The 21,479-nt window shown below is 40.4% G+C and overlaps 1 protein-coding gene across 1 annotated transcript in view; it reads right to left on the bottom strand.

Annotated features, from left to right (window-relative positions):
* USP13 (ubiquitin specific peptidase 13) overlaps positions 1-21,479 on the bottom strand; it is a 159,651-nt gene that overhangs the window by 95,249 nt on the left and 42,923 nt on the right. The window contains exons 2-3 of the mRNA XM_044669563.1: positions 20,374-20,499; positions 10,433-10,493 (exon numbers count right to left, since the gene is read on the bottom strand). Coding sequence (XP_044525498.1) covers positions 10,433-10,493; positions 20,374-20,499 — 187 coding nt within the window. The remainder of the gene's footprint in view (positions 1-10,432; positions 10,494-20,373; positions 20,500-21,479) is intronic.

The raw sequence follows: 21,479 nt of genomic DNA, 5'->3' as shown, positions 1-21,479 counted from the left end.
TTAAGGTACAAATTAATTTTAGGAAAGAGAGAATTAACAAGTGGGAAAATAGAGAAGATGTGACATCTTTTTTTAATCCTTGCCTTCCATCTTAGAATTAACACTGTATATTAGTTCCAAGGCAGAAGAGTAATTAGGGTTAGGCAATGGGGGTAACTGATTGCCCAGGGTCACACAGCTAGGAAGTGTCTGAGGCCAGCTATGAATGTGTCCTCCCGATTCTAGGTCCGGCTTTCAAACCAATGAGCCACCTAGTTGCCTCCTGAGAAGGCATAACATCTAATATGAGCCTTGACAGAAGATAAAGACTCTAAGGCGGAGATGAAGAAAGAGTATATTTTAGTCATGAGGGTCAGCTTATAGAAAATGTGTAGAAGAGGGAAAAGGAATTCCAAATTTAAGGGAAGAGCCATTAGACAACACTTTTATATTTCCTGATTGAGCCAGGAACAAGACACAGAAAAAGAGGACACTGCAAATAGAAGTTCTTTTCCATTTGAGTGGGTTTCCTTAGCTAGTAACTTAGACTTGTATAGTTAGAGATTTTTTCTCTTTTATTTCCCTCTTAGCTCCATATTATTATAATTTCCCTTTAGAAGCTGCATTGTATGTACCTCTAGTTAAAGTTTAAATATATTTTATTTATATAACATATAATATTTTATATGTAATTTATATATGTAATATATAATATATAAATAATATAATATGTTTAAATAATGTATTAAATATATTAAATACATAAATATTGTATGTACCTCTAGTTAAAGTTTAAAAGTTGGTTATGTTTAAAATGATTCCTTTGAGGAAACTGGTCTCCCAAAAGGTATAGTTAGAGAATTTTGTACCTTGGACTACATCTCCCAGAATTCTTTCCTCCTCCCAAAATTCCTTTCCCCTTTTCATTTACATACATCTTTACATTATTGTTTATATAGTTCTATAACTCCTCCCTCTTGCTCTTTTTTCTCGAGACTGGGGATTGGTTAGCTAGCTTTTTTTGTTATGATTAATAAACTTTATAAAATATAAGTTGTATATTAATTTTAATCTTTACAGACTATTTGCCAGATGTTCTTGAACATCTTACCTCACTTAATGGTTTCAGCTTCCCTGGATAAAGGAGACCAAGATGAATTAGTAGCAAGACCTTCCTCTTGTGGAAATTAAATGGTCTTACTATAATCCCTGAGTACCTGGGAAATAAGCTGATGATTCAGAGGTCTGTCCATAGTAAAGTACTGGATTTCTATGGATACGGATTTTTTTTATGAGGTTCTGTGCTAATTATCCATGGGCGGGCAGCCCATGGGGTCAAGTCAACAAGTATTTATTAAGACCCTATGATATGCCAGGCACTGTGCTGGGGGATGAAAAAAAAAGGGCAGAACTTAACTTCAAGGAGCTCACAGTCTAATAGAAGGAGTGAGCATGCAAATAACGATGTATAAAGAAGATATATGGAGGACAAATAGAAATAATCTCAAATAGAAGAGATTAATATTAGGGAAGACCCAAAAATGCTTCTTGCAGAAGACAGAATGTTATCTGAGATGTGAAGGAAGCCAGTGAATCCAGAAGGCAGAGATGAGGAAGAAGAGAATCCTCAGGATGGAGGACAGTCAGTGGAAATTCCATCAGAAGATGAAATGTCTTGTTCAAGAAACAGCAAGGAGGCTAGAGTCAGCGGGTCACAGAGTAATGGAAGGGTATGGGGAGTAAGAAAACTGGAAGATAGAATGAGGCCAAGTTGTTTAGGGCTTTAAAGGTGAAATGGAAGAGTTTAGACTTGACCTTGGAGGTAACAGAGACCCACTGCAGTTTATTAGATAGGAGAATGCCATGGCCAGACTTGTGCTCTATGAAGCTCAATGTGACAGCTGAGTGAAAGATGGACTGGAGTTGGGGGATACCTGTGGCAGGAAGGTCAATTAGGTTATTGAAGTAATCCAGGCATGAGATAATGAGGGCCTGCGCCAAAGGGACTGCTGTGTCAAAGGAGAGGTGTTGGGAAGGTAGAAGCAAAGTGGCTTGGCCACAGATCAGATAAGGGAAGTAAAAGAGAAGATTATGGTAACTACTCGATTTCGGTCCTAGGAAATGGAAGAATCGGGGTGCCCTCAACAGTAAGAGTCAAGCTGGAAAGAGGGGAGAGTTTGGGAGACAGATAATGAGTTCAGAGGGAGGGAGAAGAGAAAAGGGCTAGGGTAGAGCCTCCGGATATATATATATTATTAGATAGAGCCCCTCAAGATGTCAAAACCAAAGAAAGCCCTCAAGCTCAGTGGATAATCCCTTAGGGGTAGCCATGTGATATCATGGACAAGAGTCACACAGGATTGCAGGGTAAGGGAAAGAAGGATACTCTAAAGGCAGGGTATAAATGGGGTGCAATCTGCATCACCAAATACATCACCAACAGAAGAACCAAAAGGGGAGGGCAAAGAGTTGAGTACTCCCATGAAGGAGAAAGTCACAGAAGCTTGGTGGCAACTTCTCTTTCCTTACGTGAGAGGTTGCATGGCCCAGGAGATAGAAAAGAGTCAGAGTAGAGTCAGAAAGACCAGAGTTTGAATCCAGCCCCAGACATTGAGTGTGTCACTCTACACCTCAGTTTCCTGTGCAATAGGGAGAAAAGTAATAGCTTCCCATGTTGTCATAAGAAACAAAGGAGATAACACCATCACCACCCCCAAACACTCTGCCAGTCTTAAAAAGCAGGTGAAAATGTCAGCTGTTATTATTCTTAATTTCATTAGGTTGAACCCAAGGCTGCTCCTTCCCCACAACAGGAAAGTGTCTGCTAATAAATGATGAGAAACAGCAGTTGAAGTGACAGGAGGATAGAGAGGAGGAAGGATAAACTGATGGAACACCTGACGGAGCATACTTCAGATTTACAAAAGTTACAGAGTAAAAGTAGTAACCACAGAAGTGTAATTGGATCCCCAATCAGCTTCAGTGAAGAATGTTTTATTTCTCTAGGTGGTTGTGTGTGGTTTTCTCAGTTCCAAAGATAAACACAATCCTGTCACCCAGGGAGAGGTAAACTACCCCAAAGGACAAATCAACAAATCCCCTGTATCCCTGCTGTAGGGAAGACTGCATTTTCCTTAAGGAGAAGAGAACAACCAATTCCCTCACACCTAGGGAAACCCTGTCTGCAGCAATGTGAGATTATGAGAATTTTTCTTACCTGCATCTAGGAGAGAATTTTTCATCCATGTGGTCATGAGAAAAGAACCACTCTAGAGAGGGAAGACCAAGTTTCAAATCCCATCTCTCACATTTCCTACCTGTGTGACCTTGGGTAAGCCACATCCTCCCTGAGCTTCTGTTTTCTCCTCTGTAAAATGAGGCAGTTGAACCCAATGGCCTCTGAGGTCCCTTCCAGCTCTAGATTTATGATCCTATATAAATGGACTTCAACTTGTTATCCACAGTAAGTGGCCTGGGGAAATGTCACGTATAAAGTATCTGAGGCTTCAGGAGATAACTTTGTTCTCCAGATGGTAAGAAGAGGGGTCATTTGCTGTTGACAGCTATGCCTGGGGACTCATTATGGCATGGACATGATGGCAGTTTCTCAAAGCCCTATGCCACCAGCACACACTCTCTGGAAGGGGCTATCAAACTAGAATGGCTTCCCAGTTATAGCCTAGAGATCCAGCATTTAACGACAAGACTGGATCATTTTGGAGAGGCTCACTACTAGGTTGGCCAAAGGTTGACAACATTTTTGGCTCCACCAGCTCGCCAAGACCTTCTAAGCTCCACATAGGATGAGATCTGGGTGGAGGCAAGAAGTGCCACCGGATGAAGTCAGGGATATTTGAAGTACTGAGGGGGAGCTCTGATCTCCTCTTCTTTTTCACACTTCAAGCCTCCCCCAAGGAAATGCTGCTTAACTCTCCAATGGGCCATGCCTTGAGAAGTCACAACTAAAACCTGGTCCTTTCCAGAGGATGGAGGACTTCAAAGAGGGGCCAGACAGGCCATTGATGCTTAAAACAACAGATCTTTTTTCAGGGAAAGCTTAAAATCTAATGTGATACACTCAGTGGTAACAGTAAAGTGGGTGGGGGAAGGTGGGTGGTAGGAAGAAATAGAAGAAATGGTAAGAATGGTCTACATAATGCCAACTGAACTGAGCATCAGATATCTCTTCAGTTGTTTGCTTGTTTTGTTTTTTGGTTTATCTTTTTTAAATAATGTCATGTGAGAACAGAGGAAGAGCATGTCTTACAAGGTTAGTCACGCTAAATGGACATAGTAGCCATGACAAACTTTAAGGTCACACACAATTAGGGCAATGCAGAATGAAGTAAGCAAAACCAGGAGAACAATGTATACAATGGCAACAACATTGTAAAGGCCACTTTGAAAGACTTAAGAACCCTGATCAGCATTACAAGTCAACCAAGATTCCAGGGAATCGGTGCTGAAACGTGCTACTCTCATATTCTGACAGAATGCCGAATGAGTTGTACATTGTGTGATCAACTCAAGAATTTATTTTGCCTTACCATACTTATTTTTTCTTCTTTTTTTTAAACCCTCACCTTCCATCTTGGAGTCAATACAATGTATTGGCTCCAAGGCTGAAGAGTGGTAAGGACTAGGCAATGGGGGTCAAGTGATTTGTCCAGGGTCACACAGCTGGGAAGTGTCTGAGGCCAAATTTGAACCCAGGACCTCCCCTCTCTAGGCCTGACTCCCAATCCACTGAGCTACCCAGCTGCCCTCCCACTTTTTTTTTTCAATTGGGGGAGGAGGTGGAAAAGAAATTAAAATTTTAGTTGAAATAGAGAATCACAGTATTAGAGTTGGAAAGGACTTTGGTGCTTATCAATTCCAATTCCATCAATGTATCATTAAGAAAGATGAATGAAACCCAGAGAAGCTGTGCAATAGAGATGGGATTGGAACCGAGGTCCTTCTAACTACACATCTTATTGTTTCTACCAAAATACTACACTGCCTCTCCTTGGTAGGATGGATTCCAAATAGGTCCACTGGAATGTGGAGGAGATCTGAAACATTCAGTAAAGAATGAAATCAAAGAATTCCATAGCTTGTGATGTTCTTGGAACTTAAAAGTTCTTGGAAAGCTGTGGTCAAGAATCCCATAGGATGAAAAGACATGGAATCTGCATCAGTGCCGAGTTCACAATAGGGGTATGGGTCTAGCACACAGTATTGTGGGCAGAGTATCTTGTTTTTAAAAATCTAATCAGTAGAGTTCTATAGGAATGATTTTTAAGAGTCCTTTTAATTTTGCAGTTATCAAGTTGTAATTAAAATCATTATTAATTGCTTGATCTTAATACAACATTAGGCTGTGCATTGGGCAATCAAGAGAGTGTTGGATCTGGAAGTAGAGGGCATATGTTCAAATCCTGGCTCCATTAATTATGTGTAGAGCCTATGTGACCTTGGCCAAATCCTCACTCTCATCTAGTCCAATTCATTGCCAGAGCTTTCTACCTTTGCAACATCTCTCATTTATATCCATTCCCTCTCCATTCACATAGCTATAATCCTTGTTCTCATCACCTTTCACCTCAACTATTGCAATAACTTACTAACTAGCCTCCCTGCCTCAAGTCTCTGCACTTAGCACACTCCCTAGAATATAGGTGGCATTTAATATATGTTTACTGAGTGACAAACTGACTGACTGAGTCCATATCAATCCATCCTCCATTTAGTTGCCATGGAAATTTTTCTAAAGTATAAGTCTGACCCCATCATGCTCTGCTCAAGGGGTTTTAGAGCTCCCTCTCACCTCTGGAACCAAATATAAAGTCCTCTGTATAGCTTTTAAAGCTCTTCATTCACCATTCCTTGGACAGATCCATTTCTTGTCTCCATGTTTCTGCCCTGGCTACCTCCATGGCAGGACTTCTATGCCCCCTCAACTCCATCTCTTAGTTTCCCTGACTTCCCTCTAGAGTCAAGTCAAAATCAAACTTCTTCAGGGCTTTCCCAGACCTCCTAAGCTATTAATGCCTTCCCTTTTCAGATCCTTTTATATCTACTCAGCATTTATCTTGTATGTATCTGGGTATTTACATGATGTCCTCCCCATCAGAATATATGCTCCTTTGAGGGTAGAGACTGCAGGTTTTTGTTGTTGAAGGGAGTAGGGATTTGCCTTCACTTGGATCCTCAGCACCTTGAATCATGCCTGGCATATAGTAAGTACATAATAAATGCTTATAGATTGCCTCACTGATTTCTTTGGGCTTTTTTCTATGACTTCACCTGTAAAGTGAGAAGGGTGGATGAGTTGATCTCAAATGTCCCTTCAGTTCTAAATCTCTACCCTATGATCCTCTGCTACTGTGCCAAGAGAACTCATTTTATTACAATTTAGAATATTGAAAATAGAAAATCTGTAAAAGATTTATTCTATACATTACATTACAAGCCAAGGCAGGGAGAAGCATCAGTTGACCCAGAGAAGAATGTCTTTGCTGTAAGAGGGACACTGAATATGAGCCATTTCCCAAGAGTACTTGATGGTATACAGTGAATGCACTGTCGTGCTGGTTTCATGATTGATCTATCACTTGCCCTAGGGGAGATAGTATATTGTGTTTTAGAGGACAGGAGTCAGATCTCCTAAATCTGCTAATGTGAATTGGCCTTGGGTGTGTCTGAAACTACATAAATTTTCCTTTTTCTTTGGTGTGGCATTGGATAAGAACTGAGATTAAAAAAAGTAAAACATAAATAATGTTCAGTGAAATGAGGGCTTCCTCTAAAATGGTATTATTCATGTCAAGAAAGGGGAAATACAATGGTCTTCATTCTCTGTAGTCATAGACGGTTGTAGAAAAGTACCAAGAGAAAACTAGGTTCTGCACTCTCACGAATTTGTCAAAATATTATAGGTTTGGGGAATAAAATTTTTTCTACCCTGAACCTCTCTTCAAATATTCCAAGAGTATTATAAGCTGATCAATGTTTTCACAAGGTTCGATGTGAAAAGTGCCAGAAAGTCCCTTCCCACTAACCTGCCAAGTTGTTTAAAATTCCACTCAAAGAGCCACCCTTCCCCATCCCTAGTTAAAATGAATATGTCTAGCCAATAATAAGTCACTAATGTTGTTGTTGTTGTTATTCAATTATATCCAATTCTTCATGACCCTATTTGGGTTTGTTTGGGGTTTTTTTTTTGGCAAAGATCCTATAGTGATTTGCCATTTCCTTCTCAAACTCATTTTACAGATATCAGGGTTAAATGACTTGTCCAGAGCCACACAGCAATTAATGTCTAAGGCAAGATTTGAACTTGGATTTTCCTGACTCCAAGTCCTGTCTTCTATCCACTGCTTCATCTAGCTGTCCTAATGCCCTACATCTGACAAGGCATATATTGGCTTCTTGCTAGCAAAGAACTAAAACAAAGTAGGTGTTTCTTGACTGGAGAGGTGCTGAACAAATAATGATGTGTGAACGTAATGGAAAAGTTTTGGCAGTAAAAATGATGGCTCTAAGATATTCAGAAAAGCATGGGAAGACCTGTATGAACTGATACAGAGTAAAATCAGCAGGAAAAGATCCAATACTATGCACAATGATTATGAGAGTGCCAATAAAAGGACTGTTACCAGGGAAATTGAATATGAGTAAATACAAAAACAGATCATATCCTGAAAAAACAAGTCTCCATTCTTACAGGAGAACCATGGATGCTACTAGGACTAAATTCTATATGCATTATCAGATGTTTGGGCTTGATATTTTTACTCATGGAGAAATGCTCAGTAGGTAAGGAAAAAGATTTGTTTGTTCCATTTCTCCAAGAGGGAAATACAACATAGAGACAGAGGGCATAGGTAGATAAAGTTTTAAAGGGAAAAAAATTAATACAGGGAAAAAAATTAATACAGGGAGTAACCATGTCCAAAAAAAAAAAAAAAGAACAAAGGAAAGAGGAAGAAAACAGCCCCTAGTTCCCAAAAGGCTCAAAAAATATGTGCAGAAGGGGATATGAGTAAAGGACAAAGGATCAACAAGTTCATTTTGAATGAAAAATTCAATATTTCAAGCTGGTCACAACTGCCTCTGTCTTTGGGAGTATGATAATGATAAGCACAATTACTTTAAATATCAGCTCCTGAGCTTCCATCGCAGCTTATCTTTGACACAGCAGCACAGAGTGAGTATGATTCCTAGAGACTGACTTTATTAGGTGCTTATCCAGGCATTTAATTGGATCACCAGGTCAATACCCTCTGACAGGACAATCTGTACAAAGAACACCAGGTTCTTTGATGTGAAAAACTGAATTGTACCATCAATCATCCTGATTTGACCAAGGGAAATAATAAATGTGGGTCCAAAACTTGAACAAATTTAGCCTGGCAGTAACCCCGATTTCACATCTCAAACCTGAAATAAGTCAGTGGTCCCAAATATGATTTGAGATAATATTACAAAGCCAACCTTCCATTAGTTGTGATATTGGGGAGCCCCACTTAAAGATATTCCCAAAACTCATTTTGACAGTGGGTCCTCTCAGGGCTACTTAGCAGGAAATCATAGACCTGGAGGTGAAAGAGGCCATCTTGCCCAACCCCCTTATTATACAAATAAGAAAAAAGAATCATCATTTTTTCTACTCTACCACATTCATGGATCCATGATCTCATTCAGTTGGGTGTTCACAAGCCACAGCTAGTAAACTTTGGCAAGAAAACACACCTGTGGCCCCCGCCAGAGGCTTAGGTGGGGCTCATTTGGGGTACCACTACAGATTTGTAGAGGAAGGAGAAGACTATCATCTGCAGATTCCTATTTTAATTCATTCTTCTTGTTAATCAGGTCCTACTCAACCCTGTAATTTCTATGCATCAAGTGTCATGCTCTAAATTTGGTGCCCTGGCACAAGGCCCAACTTGCCCCTCCCTCGTGATGACTTTGGGTACAAATCACCATTCCCACATGCTCCCTTTTCCTATCTTATTCTCCTTCATGACTTTTCATAAATTTTCCTGGATGCCACCTTCTGATTCTTGCTTACTTAGGAGTGCCAATGTAACACTTGGAGTATCTATCTACCCATTGTCTCTCGTCCTCACTCCATGAACAATCCCAGTACTGTTCCCTGAATCTCTGGTTAGGGGAAAGAAATTTGTGGAAGGATATAAAATGGAGGGGGGGACATTAAGAAAAGGAAAGCTGACCCAGGCTAAATGTGGACTCCAGACAACACACACAAAGCAAACAATGTGAGAGAATTGTCCATTTGTTACTGAAATCAGCCCATTAAGAACTGAAAAATCAAAAGAAAAGAGAAGGAATTAGTAAGACTCAAACACTGAATCTTGACTGATCTCCTTGTTGGAAAAACAGCCTAATGAGGGTTCTCACATTCCCATGACCATTAAAATGTTACAGTGCCTTTCAAACAATCTAAAAATGTGTTTTGTGTATTAACCAGTTCCCATAACAGCCAGCCCTAGGAAGATAGCAAATAGAGTCATATTAATTATCCATTTTTGTACCTGGGGCAAACAGGGCAAACCACACCCCAGGTAGGAAGCATAAAATACATCCTTGAAGAGGAGGGACAGAACCTTGTCCTGGGGGTAGGGAGGGCTCAAAGCCTCAGAGATGCTGCAGTTCATTGGCTTTGGAAAGAAGCAGGCCAGGGCAAGGAAGGAGCTCACCAGAACACATCAGCTGCTGTTTTCTGATTTTAATTCATTATCTTTCCCAACCAGGTGCTAAGCACTGTTGGGGATTCCCTGGCGAAACCCTTGCCACCACCTTCTAGGACAGAACTCTAGCTACTCCACCCTACTTGGGCTCCGATGGAAAGGCATCTCATCATTGTATGCCCTGGGAAAACTATACCAGGAGAAGTTGAAGGAAAAGCTTAAGCAGTGTCTTATACAGAGAAGGTAATAAACAAATATCCATCAATCGAATTGAATTTGGCCAACATTACACACATCAGAAACCAGGCCTGGTGAGCAGCAGCTCCCAGGGAAGCCCTCTTTAAAAAGAAACTGTCCCCAGGCCAGCTCAAATCCCAGTCAGAGCAGTCATTATTAAATACTTATGAAACATTAAATGCTATCAAATGAGATTACATGTGGATAGCACTTTGCAAACCGTAAAGCACTATATAAATGCAGGTTGTTGTTATTATTATTTTTAAATGCAAGAAAAATACTTTGCAAACCTTTAAGCAATATGAGTTATTGTTATTATTAGAGATTCAACTGAGGAAATGGCATAAAACTCCCTTCCCCACTGATTGGAACCAAAAAGGAAATGGAGTCAAATCAGTGGAAATAATGAAGCTTGCCTCTCTCCTTCATGGAGGTCAAAGCAATGGCCATCACACAAATTCAAATAAAAGGCACACACAAGACAACTTAGAAAGACTATCGAAAACAACCATTTACAATACCTAAGAATAGCTTGGTATTCCTCCTTTTTGGTAACACGCCACCAGATGCCCCTGTTACTTTCTGGGGGGGGAAAAAGGAAAAGTGAGAAGATACACAGTTGAAATCCAGCCTAAGAAGCAAACAACGTTTAGGTCACAGATAGATGAACGCAACAAGACATAATACTTTACAGAGGACCAGGAAGAAACATCTACACTACACAGGACATTCCGAAAGTGAGCGAGGATTCCGGGGGCCACGGATGATCTCAAGGGGCAAAGTGGGATGAGCTGAACTCACAGAATTTTAGAACTGGAAGGGAAATTAGAGAGCCTGTAGTCTAGCCCTCATTCAAGCTATTAGGGAGCCAAAAGGGGTATTAATGCATTCTACCTGTCTAGATTTGAAATTCTAAGATAACTTCCTGTCTCTAATAATTAGGAATATGCCTATGATGGAGTTGAGTCCTTTAAACAATAATGTTTTAGGAGCTTTCCTTATATGCCTTACAATTTTTCAAGTGGTATCTTAAGGAAAACAGAGTGTTTTAAAGCAGCAGTATCAAACTCAAATAGAAACAGGGACCACCAAAGCATATAGAATGATCCCTTCAAGCTACATGTTGGCTTAGAAAACCACATATTAATACTTTCTATTGTATTTAATTTATTATACTAACTATTTCCCAATTGCATTTCGAACTGGTTTGGGCCCCACTTGGGAGTATTGTGAGTCTCAATCCCAACTAAGTGCTGTCTGATACCTCTGTTTTAAAATATTAAACCATTTCTTTACTGAAAGCTTATTGTTCTATTATTATGTTGTTGCTTATACATTTTAATTCACATTTTAGCACTGTATAGTCTAGAGCCAGAAGGGACGTCAGAATCCTTCTAGTCCAATCATCTCATTTTGACATTTCATTTTTCAGTCATGGCTGACTCTTTGTGACCCCATTTGGAGGTTTTCTTGGCAAAGATACTGGAGAGGTCCAGCTCATTTTACCGATGAGGAAATTAAAGTTTAATGACTTGCCCAAGGTCACAGAGGTAATAACTATAATAACATAAACAGAAGTCATCGGATCCTAAAAGGCCTTTGAGCTCAATGTCTTTATTTTATAGAAGAAAACACTGAAGTACAATGATGTTCAGTGACTTACCCAAGGTCATGCAACTGGTAAATTATCTAAAGGGGAATTTGAGCCTACATCTTCCTGACTCCAAGTCCAGTGCCCTTAAATCATTAACAATCCAATTCTCTAAGACTATAAGTCTGCAAGAGTATGTTGCTGGTTACTGATAAGTCTTTGAGCTCTGCACCAGAGAGTAACCCACAGTGATGAAAGTCACAGATCCAACCACCAGAGAGAGAAAGACAGACAGAGAGAGAGACAGACAGAGAGAGAGAGAGAGAGAGAGAGAGAGAGAGAGAGAGAGAGAGAGAGAGAGAGAGAGATCCTAAGGATTTTTAAAGTTATAAAAAGAATAATTAGATTCAGAACATACAAAAATTAAGAGCAAAGGATTTGGAGTAGGATGAGGCTTTAAAGATATAATTCAACATCCTTATTTTATAAATGAGGAAACTGAGAGCCAAGGAAAGGAAGGGGCTTGCCCAAAATTATAAAATAGGAGGTAACAAACACAATTTGAACCCAGGTCTTCTGATGCCAAATCCTACTCTCTTTCTACTGTACTACCTGCCATTCTTCAGTTATCATCTGAATGAAAATATAAGTCTAAAATCAAGAAAAATGAATTTTATAAAAGCTGTCAAATGAATTTTAAAATGCTGGCAAAATAATATTTTCCCCAATAATAATAGCTTCATATATTAATTCTACAACAAAAGAGAGGAAAAGGAGTAGAAAAGAAAAGCAAAATCATATCAATCAACAAATATGCATTAAATACTCACTATGTGCCAGGCACTGAGCACAATGGATTGATTTGTTGATATGATGTATATAAAGACAACTACATTCAGTTATATAAAAGGCTTAATAAAAAAATTAGATGAATCCCCAAAAAAGCAGGTGGTACATATAGGATCATAGATTCTGAGCTGAACGGGGACCTTAGAGATCATTTAATCCAAATCTCTCATTTACAGATGAGGAAACTGAGGATTAAAGAATTTAAGTAATCTGTCCAAGATCACACCAGTAGTAAGAGCCAGGATTTGATCACAAGTCCTTTGACTCCAATTCCATTAGGTGGTATTTTACCATCGTGCCATACTGCCTCCCACCAAAAAAAAAATTCTATTAAATGCTGGTTCAGATACGTAAAAGCACCGTTTGTATTTTCTGCTTAAATTTCAAACACAGAAAAGCTTTTGTAAAACACTATGAATATGGGGGATAGCTAGGTGGCTCCATAGAACCAGACCTAGAAATAGGAGGTCCTGGGTTCATATCTGGCCTCAAACACTTCTTAACTCTCTGGGCAAGTCACTTAACCACCATATTCTAGCCATTATCTCTTCTGACTTGGAATCAATGCACAATATTGATTCTAAGAAGGAAGATTTAAAAAAAAAACAGAGTACAAATATAGCTTTCACAGCTTAAAACTGGACTGAGGCGTTGGGGACATCCTGCATTTCTTATTAGACTGAAATATTTAGATACAAATATTTCTTGTGGATTACTTACTATCTCTTTAATGTTACATAAATTATTTTAAAACAGAATCTTGCCTTGTGATTTGCAGTTAGGTTGTATCTATATAACTATGCAGAGAATTTGACTTCAGAAAGTCTAAACAGAAAGAAGGCAGGCAGGTCAAAAACTGAATGGGGAGCAATGAGAGGACGGAACAACTAGGTGGTCCAGTGGATAGAATACCTGGCCTGGCTTGGAATCTGGAGGCCCTGGGTTCAAATCTGGCCTCAAACATTTTCTAGCTACGTGACCCTGGGCAAGTCACTTAACCACTCTGCCTATACCTTGCTCTTCTGTCGTAGAGTTATTACTAAGACAGAAAGTAATGATTTTTTGTAACTGTATTTGGGGATAGGACAACCTGGAAACACATGGCACTATGGACTAATGCACAGAAACAAATGGTTTCTAATATGGACTAGATATATGACACCAATTTCAAAAGCTGGAGGTCCAGCCTTGGAGTTACGAGGACCTGAGTTCAAATCCTGCCTCTGTGAGCACAGGCAAATCCCCAAACCTCAAGCTCAGTTCCTTCATTTGTGAAACAAGGATGATTCTGTCAGTGGTATCTACCCTACAGCGCCCTAAGAAGCACATTCCTTCAAAAAGCACTTAATTAAGCACCTACTATGTGCCAGGCACTGAGCTACATACTAGAGACCAAGATAAAATGAAAACTAGTCCCTGCCCTCAAGGAACTTCAAGTTCCCAAATGAGACAACCTATGTAAAAGGCATTGTGATAAATTACTCTTATTACTACTTCATAGGATCATAATTCTTTACCTGGAAAGGACCTGGAAAGCCATCTGGCCCAATATCCTGATTGTATAAATGAAAAAACTGAGTTACTTGTACCAAGTCGTGCAAAGGCAGGATTTGGGCTTCTATGGCTTGGGTGTATTCGAGTAAGACTAGAGTGGAGAAGGAAAGACTAGGGAAAGAGGAAAGAGACTAGGAGGGTCAAAACTGCTTGGCAATCCCCTAGAGCAAGATGGTTGTCTTAGGTAGGAGGGAAGAGCCGCCCCATTTTTCATACCTCCTTTCAGGAGCCTCCAACCTTTGAAATTCAGCTCTGTGACTCCTCAACTCTTTTTTTATTTACTGTCATCCCTCAATTATCTCATAAATCAAAGCCAGGGATGAGAGAGATAAATGAAATAAACAGCTAATATGTTTTAGTTTCAACCTTCTCTCCCATGGGAAAATTTTTCGCCCAAACCCATTTGCTGCTGGCCAGAAGGGGTGGTGACAAAAGCCAGTGGCCTAAAAACCAGAACAGACAAAAGACAAAGCTGTCACCCCTAGATCTACATGATTTATAAAGCTATTATTTAGCTGTAGAATAACTAAGACCTAAGATCGGACAGAGGAGGAATTTGGGGAACTCCTTGGCCATGCTCAGTTCTTTAGAATCTGATAACTATTATTATTATTATTATTAATTATTATTATTATTGCCAATATCTATAGAGCATTTGGAGGAATTTATAATATCAAGCCCTGAATTTTACAGAAAAAGAAAATGAAGCTCTGAAGGGATATAATTTAATATTTTAACATCCCTCAGGGGAATTAGAGGGAATTTCATCTAAACCAGTGGTTCCCAAACTTTTTTGGCCTACCACCCCCTTTCCAGAAAAAAATATTACTAAACCCCCTGGAAATTAATTTTTTTTTAATTTTAATAGCAATTAATAGGAAAGATAAATGCACCTGTGGCCATCACTGCTCCCCTGGATCACTGCAAGCACCCACCAGGGGGCGGTAGCGCCCACTTTGGGAATCACTGGTCTAACCCCTCCTTTTATAAAAGTAGCAGAGACCCAAAGTTAAGTGGTTTGTCCAAGGTGACAAAGATGATAAATAGCAGAACTGGGATATGAATCCAAATCTTGTGTCTCCAAATCCCAGCTCTTCTCTACCTCTTCTCATGCTCTCTTTCTTCGAGGCCCAACTTGGATGCCACTTCTTCCCACCTGTCCCTTTTTCCTAGGGGAGAAAGATCCTGCCCTCTTCAGATCTCTCACAGCCCATCCCCTGGGATCTGCCTTATCACAATCTCTCTTGAGAATAGATACTTAACAAATGCTTGCTGAATTTGTTGGTTTGGGTTGAATGAATTACCGTGACAGCTTTCTAGTGATTTTAAGAGAGACAAATATGGATTCAGCTCTATAACCAACTACACAAACTCAGAACTCAAGAGAGGCTGATCGAGTCCAGCCAAGGATCTGTCGGATTTCAGAAAGTTCACATGGTTTCCACCAGCAGCTGGAATGCAAAGAGGCTGCAGATTGGGGGTGGTTCCCACCATAATAAGCTCAAGGCCAAGATCACTGCCAGAGGACATAGTCAGCTTTCACCAACTGTTGAAAAGTTTTCCATTAAAGAGAACAGGCTCATGACAAGATTCCTGGCCACACTTCAATAGCCAACCATACTCGTTCTAGAAGATTTCATGTACTCGTAAGTGAAAGGCTCCATGGGGCAGCATCTAGGTAGAGAGGAAAGGAAAGGGGCTGGCCTTGAAGTCAACAAAGAACTAGGTCTTAGCTGTGGGACCATGAACATTTCATCTCTCTGTCCCTCTAAAATCTCACTAGGAAGTATCTACTGAGTCACAAACAAGAGAAGGATCTACTCAAGGTATCATCTCTAGCTCACATCTCTCCCCCTATACAGTCAATAGAAGTTCAAAAAGTAACTGAAGGTACAAGAACTACATCAGTCTAGATTTTGGTACTCAAGGGAAAATAGAGTATTTAAAAAACAATTAAAAATTTAACTACTGATTATTTGATTGTGTTCTTTTTTATTTTATTTTTTATTATTTCTTTTTTATTCTTGATCCTATTTTGGAAGGCATTGGGAGAGGTGGGGAAAATCAGCATGCGGCAATAGCCTAGCCTAGGAACAAAGGCTGGTTTTGGAGTCACAAGTTGTGGTTGCAAATCCTGCCTCTAAAACTTACTAACTTTAGGACGCTGAACAAGACATTTCCTCATCTATAAAACAAGAAAGTTGGATTAATTTAGTGAGTTCCAATCCTGATCACCACTTGCAAGGTATATTCAAATTCCTTAATCACTGCCCTGCTCAAGAAGCCCACAGGACTCCTTCTTGCCCATAGGATAAAATGAAAACTCCAGCCTATCTTTCCAGTGATATTTGCATATTACTCAATTTCATGCACTCTACATTCCAGTCAAGTTGGGCTATTTGCTGCTCCTCAGACATCATATTCTAGCACCCAGTTTCCTTGATTCAAACAGCCAATCACCTAGCCCTGGAATGCACAGATGTCTCATTTCTAACATGGAACATTCCATTCAAAGCTCAACTTAAATGCCACCTCCTACAGGAAGCCCATCTTGATTCTCATATCTAACAATGCCTTCCTCCTGAAGTTACTTTGAATCTAATATTTTAGATATATGTCACAGACACACACACATGAAGAAAATGTAAGCTCCTTGAGAGCAAGAACTGGTTTTTTTGTCTTGGCATACCCAGTCCCTGACATATAATTGGGACTTAATATTGTTTGAATGCATCAATCTCTACAATTGGGAATTAATCTATAAACTGAAAGGATTGGTCCCCTTCAGATGACCCTGAAAGTCCCTTCCAATTCTAAGTCTATAAGCTTCTGGATGAATCCCAAGCAAACACCAGCAGGTGTAGTGGTTAGCTCCCAAATCCTCATGATCTAGTGATCACCTAGGGCAGTGATTCCCAAAGTGGGCGCCACTGCCCTCTGGTGGGTGCTGCAGCGATCCAGGAGAGTGGTGATGGCTACAGGTGCATTTATCTTTCCTATTAATTGCTATTAAAATTTTTTAAAAATTAATTTCCAGGGGGCTAAGTAATATTTTTTCTGGAAAGGGGGCAGTAGGCCAAAAAAGTTTGGGAACCACTGACCTAGGGCTAGGAACATGATGCAACCAACCATTCCCACTCCTAACTGCCTCTAACTATCATTATGTCAGCTCCCCCCTATCCCACCACTCTAGGCTCCAAATGCCATTTAATTTACTGATGTGCCTCCAGGCTTCTGGACCCTCAGAGACCAGAGGAGTTTAAGGATGCCATCAGGGTTTATCCCCAGGAAGCCCCATGAACTCCACATTTATAAGAACGGCTGGACCGAAGACTCCACCCTACAGAAACTCTTCCTAGCTTTCACCTGGGATTTTATCATCAAACTATTTTATCAGTCAATCACCAACTCGGTGTTCCCAGCCAGCCAGTACTTCTCCATTCAAACAGGGCCAGAACAACGTAAAAGATGACCCCTAAGATCCAGGGCTCAATCAGCAAGCAATTGTTGGACATGAAAATGTCTCATCTTCCAGCACAGTCCCACACACGTGGAATCCAAACGACAGCCTCTCAGCACTACGAGGGCCCTGGGAGGCCATCTAGTCTGGTTGCTACCTGAACAAGAATCCCCTCAACAATATCACCAACAAGGGACCATTTAGTCTTTTCTGGAAGCCTGCCAGTGAAGGAATGTGGAGCCAACATTCGCATTCACTTCTCTTTCAAATTATTATAAACTTTATTCCCAACATGTTCTGCTTTCTAGAAACACTAGAAAGGAGCCAATTTTAGCTACGTGGGCTTGAACCTGATTTTAGCATCTTTCTGATGGTTTAGTGTTCTTTTCTAGTAACCCAGGAATAAAAATCCGCCCCATCCTGTCTCTCCTGATCTTGGCCAGTTCGGAGGTGTTACTAATTCTCTTTTCCCATTTACCTGACTCGAGTCCCAAGGCTCCTTTTGGTTTTATACCATTTGACATGGAAGTACTAACCCCTTTGGTATAACTCTTTATGGAACCTGTTCCTTAATGAAGGGGAAACTGATTCATTTTTGTCTTTATGTTCATTTTATTTAGCACACAGTAGGTATCTGCTCAATCAAAGCACATTTAGGAATGTGAACATTCAGGCCTGCCTACTTTTTTTTTTTTAACTATGTATTGGTTCTAAGGGAGAAGAGCATAAAGGTTAGGCAATGGGGATTAAGTGACTTGCCCAGGGTCATTCCACTAGGAAGTGTCTGAGGTCAAATTTGAACCCAGGACCTTCCTAGCTCTCAATCTACTGAGCCACCTAGCTGCCCCACGTGTCTACTTTAAAAGTTTGCCCTTCTAAAGACAAAGGTCAAATGCCCATTTCTTCCCAAAGAGGATTGTTCCCATCTTGAAGATCAAAGCACTTTGCTCACTTCACCCGCTTCAATCACATAAAAAAACGTCAAGACATTTTCTTTTGGGTTTTGTATTCTAAAAGCCTCGCACAGTTTCTGGCAAATAGGAGGCACTTAATAAAAACTTACTGATTGCACTGATGGGACACTTGAACTCCCCCTGGTTGTTCTTGTGGAGCAGCTAAAAGAATCCCCCCTTAAATCTACAGCCTCTTCCTCCCAAGTCAGGGGTTCAAGAATGACCATCCCACCCTGGGCACAAGACCTCAGAACGCAGCAGAACAAGGAGAGAATTCTCTTCCTATTGGAAAGAGAGCAGTCCATAGGCTACACACCACACATACTTCCCTACCCCCAATGTTGGCTGCAATTACTCGCATTTCAGAGGAAGAATGTCAATGGCTCTATTCCAAAGAGTGTCCCTGACTTCTTGACCATTCAGCAGGGCCGGCCAGGCCCCTCCAAATCACGCCCCAACCCCCGGCTTGCTCCAGAGGGCTAGAAACTGGAGCTCCAACCCAGAGGTGTTCCAGAGGTTGAATACCAGAGTCCTCAGCTCTGCCATTCATCAGTTTGGAGAAACTGAGATAGTTCCAAGAAAGCCCTAAGCTTCCCAAATGCCAAAATTCATTCCATGATTCTAATGGTTCCATTTTGCTATTTCAGGCTACTTTGACCTAAACACAAAGGCCAGATCTAAACTTGACAAGGATCAAGACTTACGGAGGTTCTTCTGACTTGACTACTTCAAAGAACAGAGCTTGCCTCAATGGGAGTAACTCCCTCTCCCCAGGCAAAGGCAGAATGGCTTTCTACAGCTCTTGGAAAGTTTCCCAATAAACAGGATGGACCAAAGCCAAGTTTCCACACCGCCCTCCGCTAAACAACCAAACTTGTTTTCTAACATATTATTTATCTAAAACATTGCTTTCTACGGAGGATTTCTGCTTCTGGGAGCTAAGAAGGCAGAGTAAGGAACGCTTACTGTCTAACATCTGCCCAATCGCTTTCTATCTAACAGATTGCTCACCTAGCCTATTACTAAGTGGCATAATCCATGAAGCAATAAAGCCTAGTCCTGGACTTGAGAGTCAGGAAAGCCTGAGTTCAAATTCCACCTACTCCATTGATTAGTTGTGTGATGTTGGGCAAGTCACTTCAGCACCCCCAGCCTCCGTTTCCTCATCTGGAAAATGGGAATAATAAGTCTTGATGGGATATAGAAAGAGGTTCAAGGGATATAACTAACATAAAGAACTTTCCAAACTTCTGACTACTATATAAGTACCAGTGATTGGTATTTTTCACATATTGGATTCTTCCTCCCACCCACCCCATTTTTTGTTTTCCTCTCCCTCAGCTCTCAGAAAATAATTAAGCATATTCGTTGCCCTGCCTGGGAAATGGCCTTTGGTTATTACAACCTGCTACAATTGAGCAGATGGGTTTAGAAAGCTGTTATGGGCAAAAATCTCTCCTCCCTACGGTCACCGTGGGAATGAAGCTTTTCAGACTTAGTAAGGTTGGTCCTAGGATGACGGGTCCTCAACCCTTCATCCCTGAAGCTGTTCTAACATGGCAGGACATGACTGAGGTCTCACCTCTCCGGCTCCACATCACAAGGAGGCCTCAAAGGAGGGCTTTGACAGAGGAATCAGGCTCTGGCAAATGGAAATCATATTAAAATGCAACTAACTCTCGGTTCTCAAAAAAATGGTCATTCGGTTTATGGACTATCCAGTTTCTCTTCCTTCTAGAGCTGCCTTGATCTGGCTTTGAATTAGCTGATTATTTGTGAATAAGTGAAATAAGTCCTTAGATCTAAGAGGGCACCTAAGAACTCCAGTCAAAGCTTTAGAGGGAGGAAAAGGGGAAATGAATGACTGAAATCCAGAGTCGAGATTATCCATAGATTTCAATTACAGGGTTATCCTTGTCTCCCCAAATCAGATCATCTAGAACTAGCTAAAAAGAGCCAGATCATCCATGGGAAAGGATATGAATACCTCTTTAAGACCCAATTAAAGGCCATCAAGACCCAATTAAAGGCTTCCCTGGCTAAGCCAGCTCTCACCTCTCTCACGTGTCTTTTCAGATGCATGTACACACACTGTCCAGTTTTCCGATAGTGCCTTTCAACATGTTCCCTTCCAAAGGCCAGGAACGTATTCATGCACACATAGAGACCTCCTTCTGAAATCTGGAAGACAGAGACAAGCCAAGTTACCCAAGCGGACAAATGAGCAAAGAGAGAGTCTGGAACCTGGGACCTATGGAGCCCTGAGGGTTCCAAGGATAGACTTCAGAATGTCTGTGAGCGATTTAAAAAATATTTTTATTTATTCTTTAATTTTTTAAAATATTTTGATAACTGAATTTCAATATTTGTTTCCTTTGAAATCTTCTGTATTTTGTTTTATGCATTTAAAAATAATCTTCTGAGAAGGATGTCACCAGACTGCTAAAAGAGTCCATGACACCAAAAAGGTTAAAAACTCTGGATAAGGGGGGCAGCTGGGTGGCTCAGTGGATTGAAAGCCAGGCCTAGAGACAGGAAGTCCTAGGTTCAAATCTGGCCTCAGACACTTCCCAGCTGTGTGACCCTGGGCAAGTCACTTGACCCCCATTACCTATCCCTTACCAGTCTTCTGCCTTGGAGCCAATACACAGTATTGACTCCAAGACGGAGGGTAAGGGTTTTATAAAAATAAAAAATTAAAATTAAAAAAACCTCTGGATAAGAAACAAAATTTTAAATGATTCAGGAAACAAAATTGGGAATTTTCTCTATTTAAGAGTTGTTGTTTTTCTTTCTTCTGTGACTGAACTTCTTCTTTGTAGACACATCTAATTGTCCATGAAAGGTCCATGACCTTAGCTCCTGGATGACCGTGGGCAAGTCACCTCACTATTATCTCTCAGTTATCCTAGTATGTAAAATGGGGAAATAGATTAGATGACCTCAAAGTTCCCTTCAAGCTATAAATCTATTATTCTACACTCAACTAAAATATGGAGTGTTTCAAAGGTGTCTACAGAAAATACCAAAAAGAAAACTAAAAAAAAAATGATAAAATGCACATCCCTTCTCATAGTATAGAGGAAGAGGGTTCGAGGTGCAGAATGCTGTGTGTGCTGTCAATCAGTCATCAATCAACAAGCATTCATTATGTCCACTAA

The sequence above is a fragment of the Gracilinanus agilis genome, chromosome 3 (genome assembly GCF_016433145.1).
Source record: "Gracilinanus agilis isolate LMUSP501 chromosome 3, AgileGrace, whole genome shotgun sequence".
NCBI lineage: Eukaryota > Metazoa > Chordata > Mammalia > Didelphimorphia > Didelphidae > Gracilinanus > Gracilinanus agilis.
This window is presented reverse-complemented; position numbering and strand designations above follow the sequence as displayed.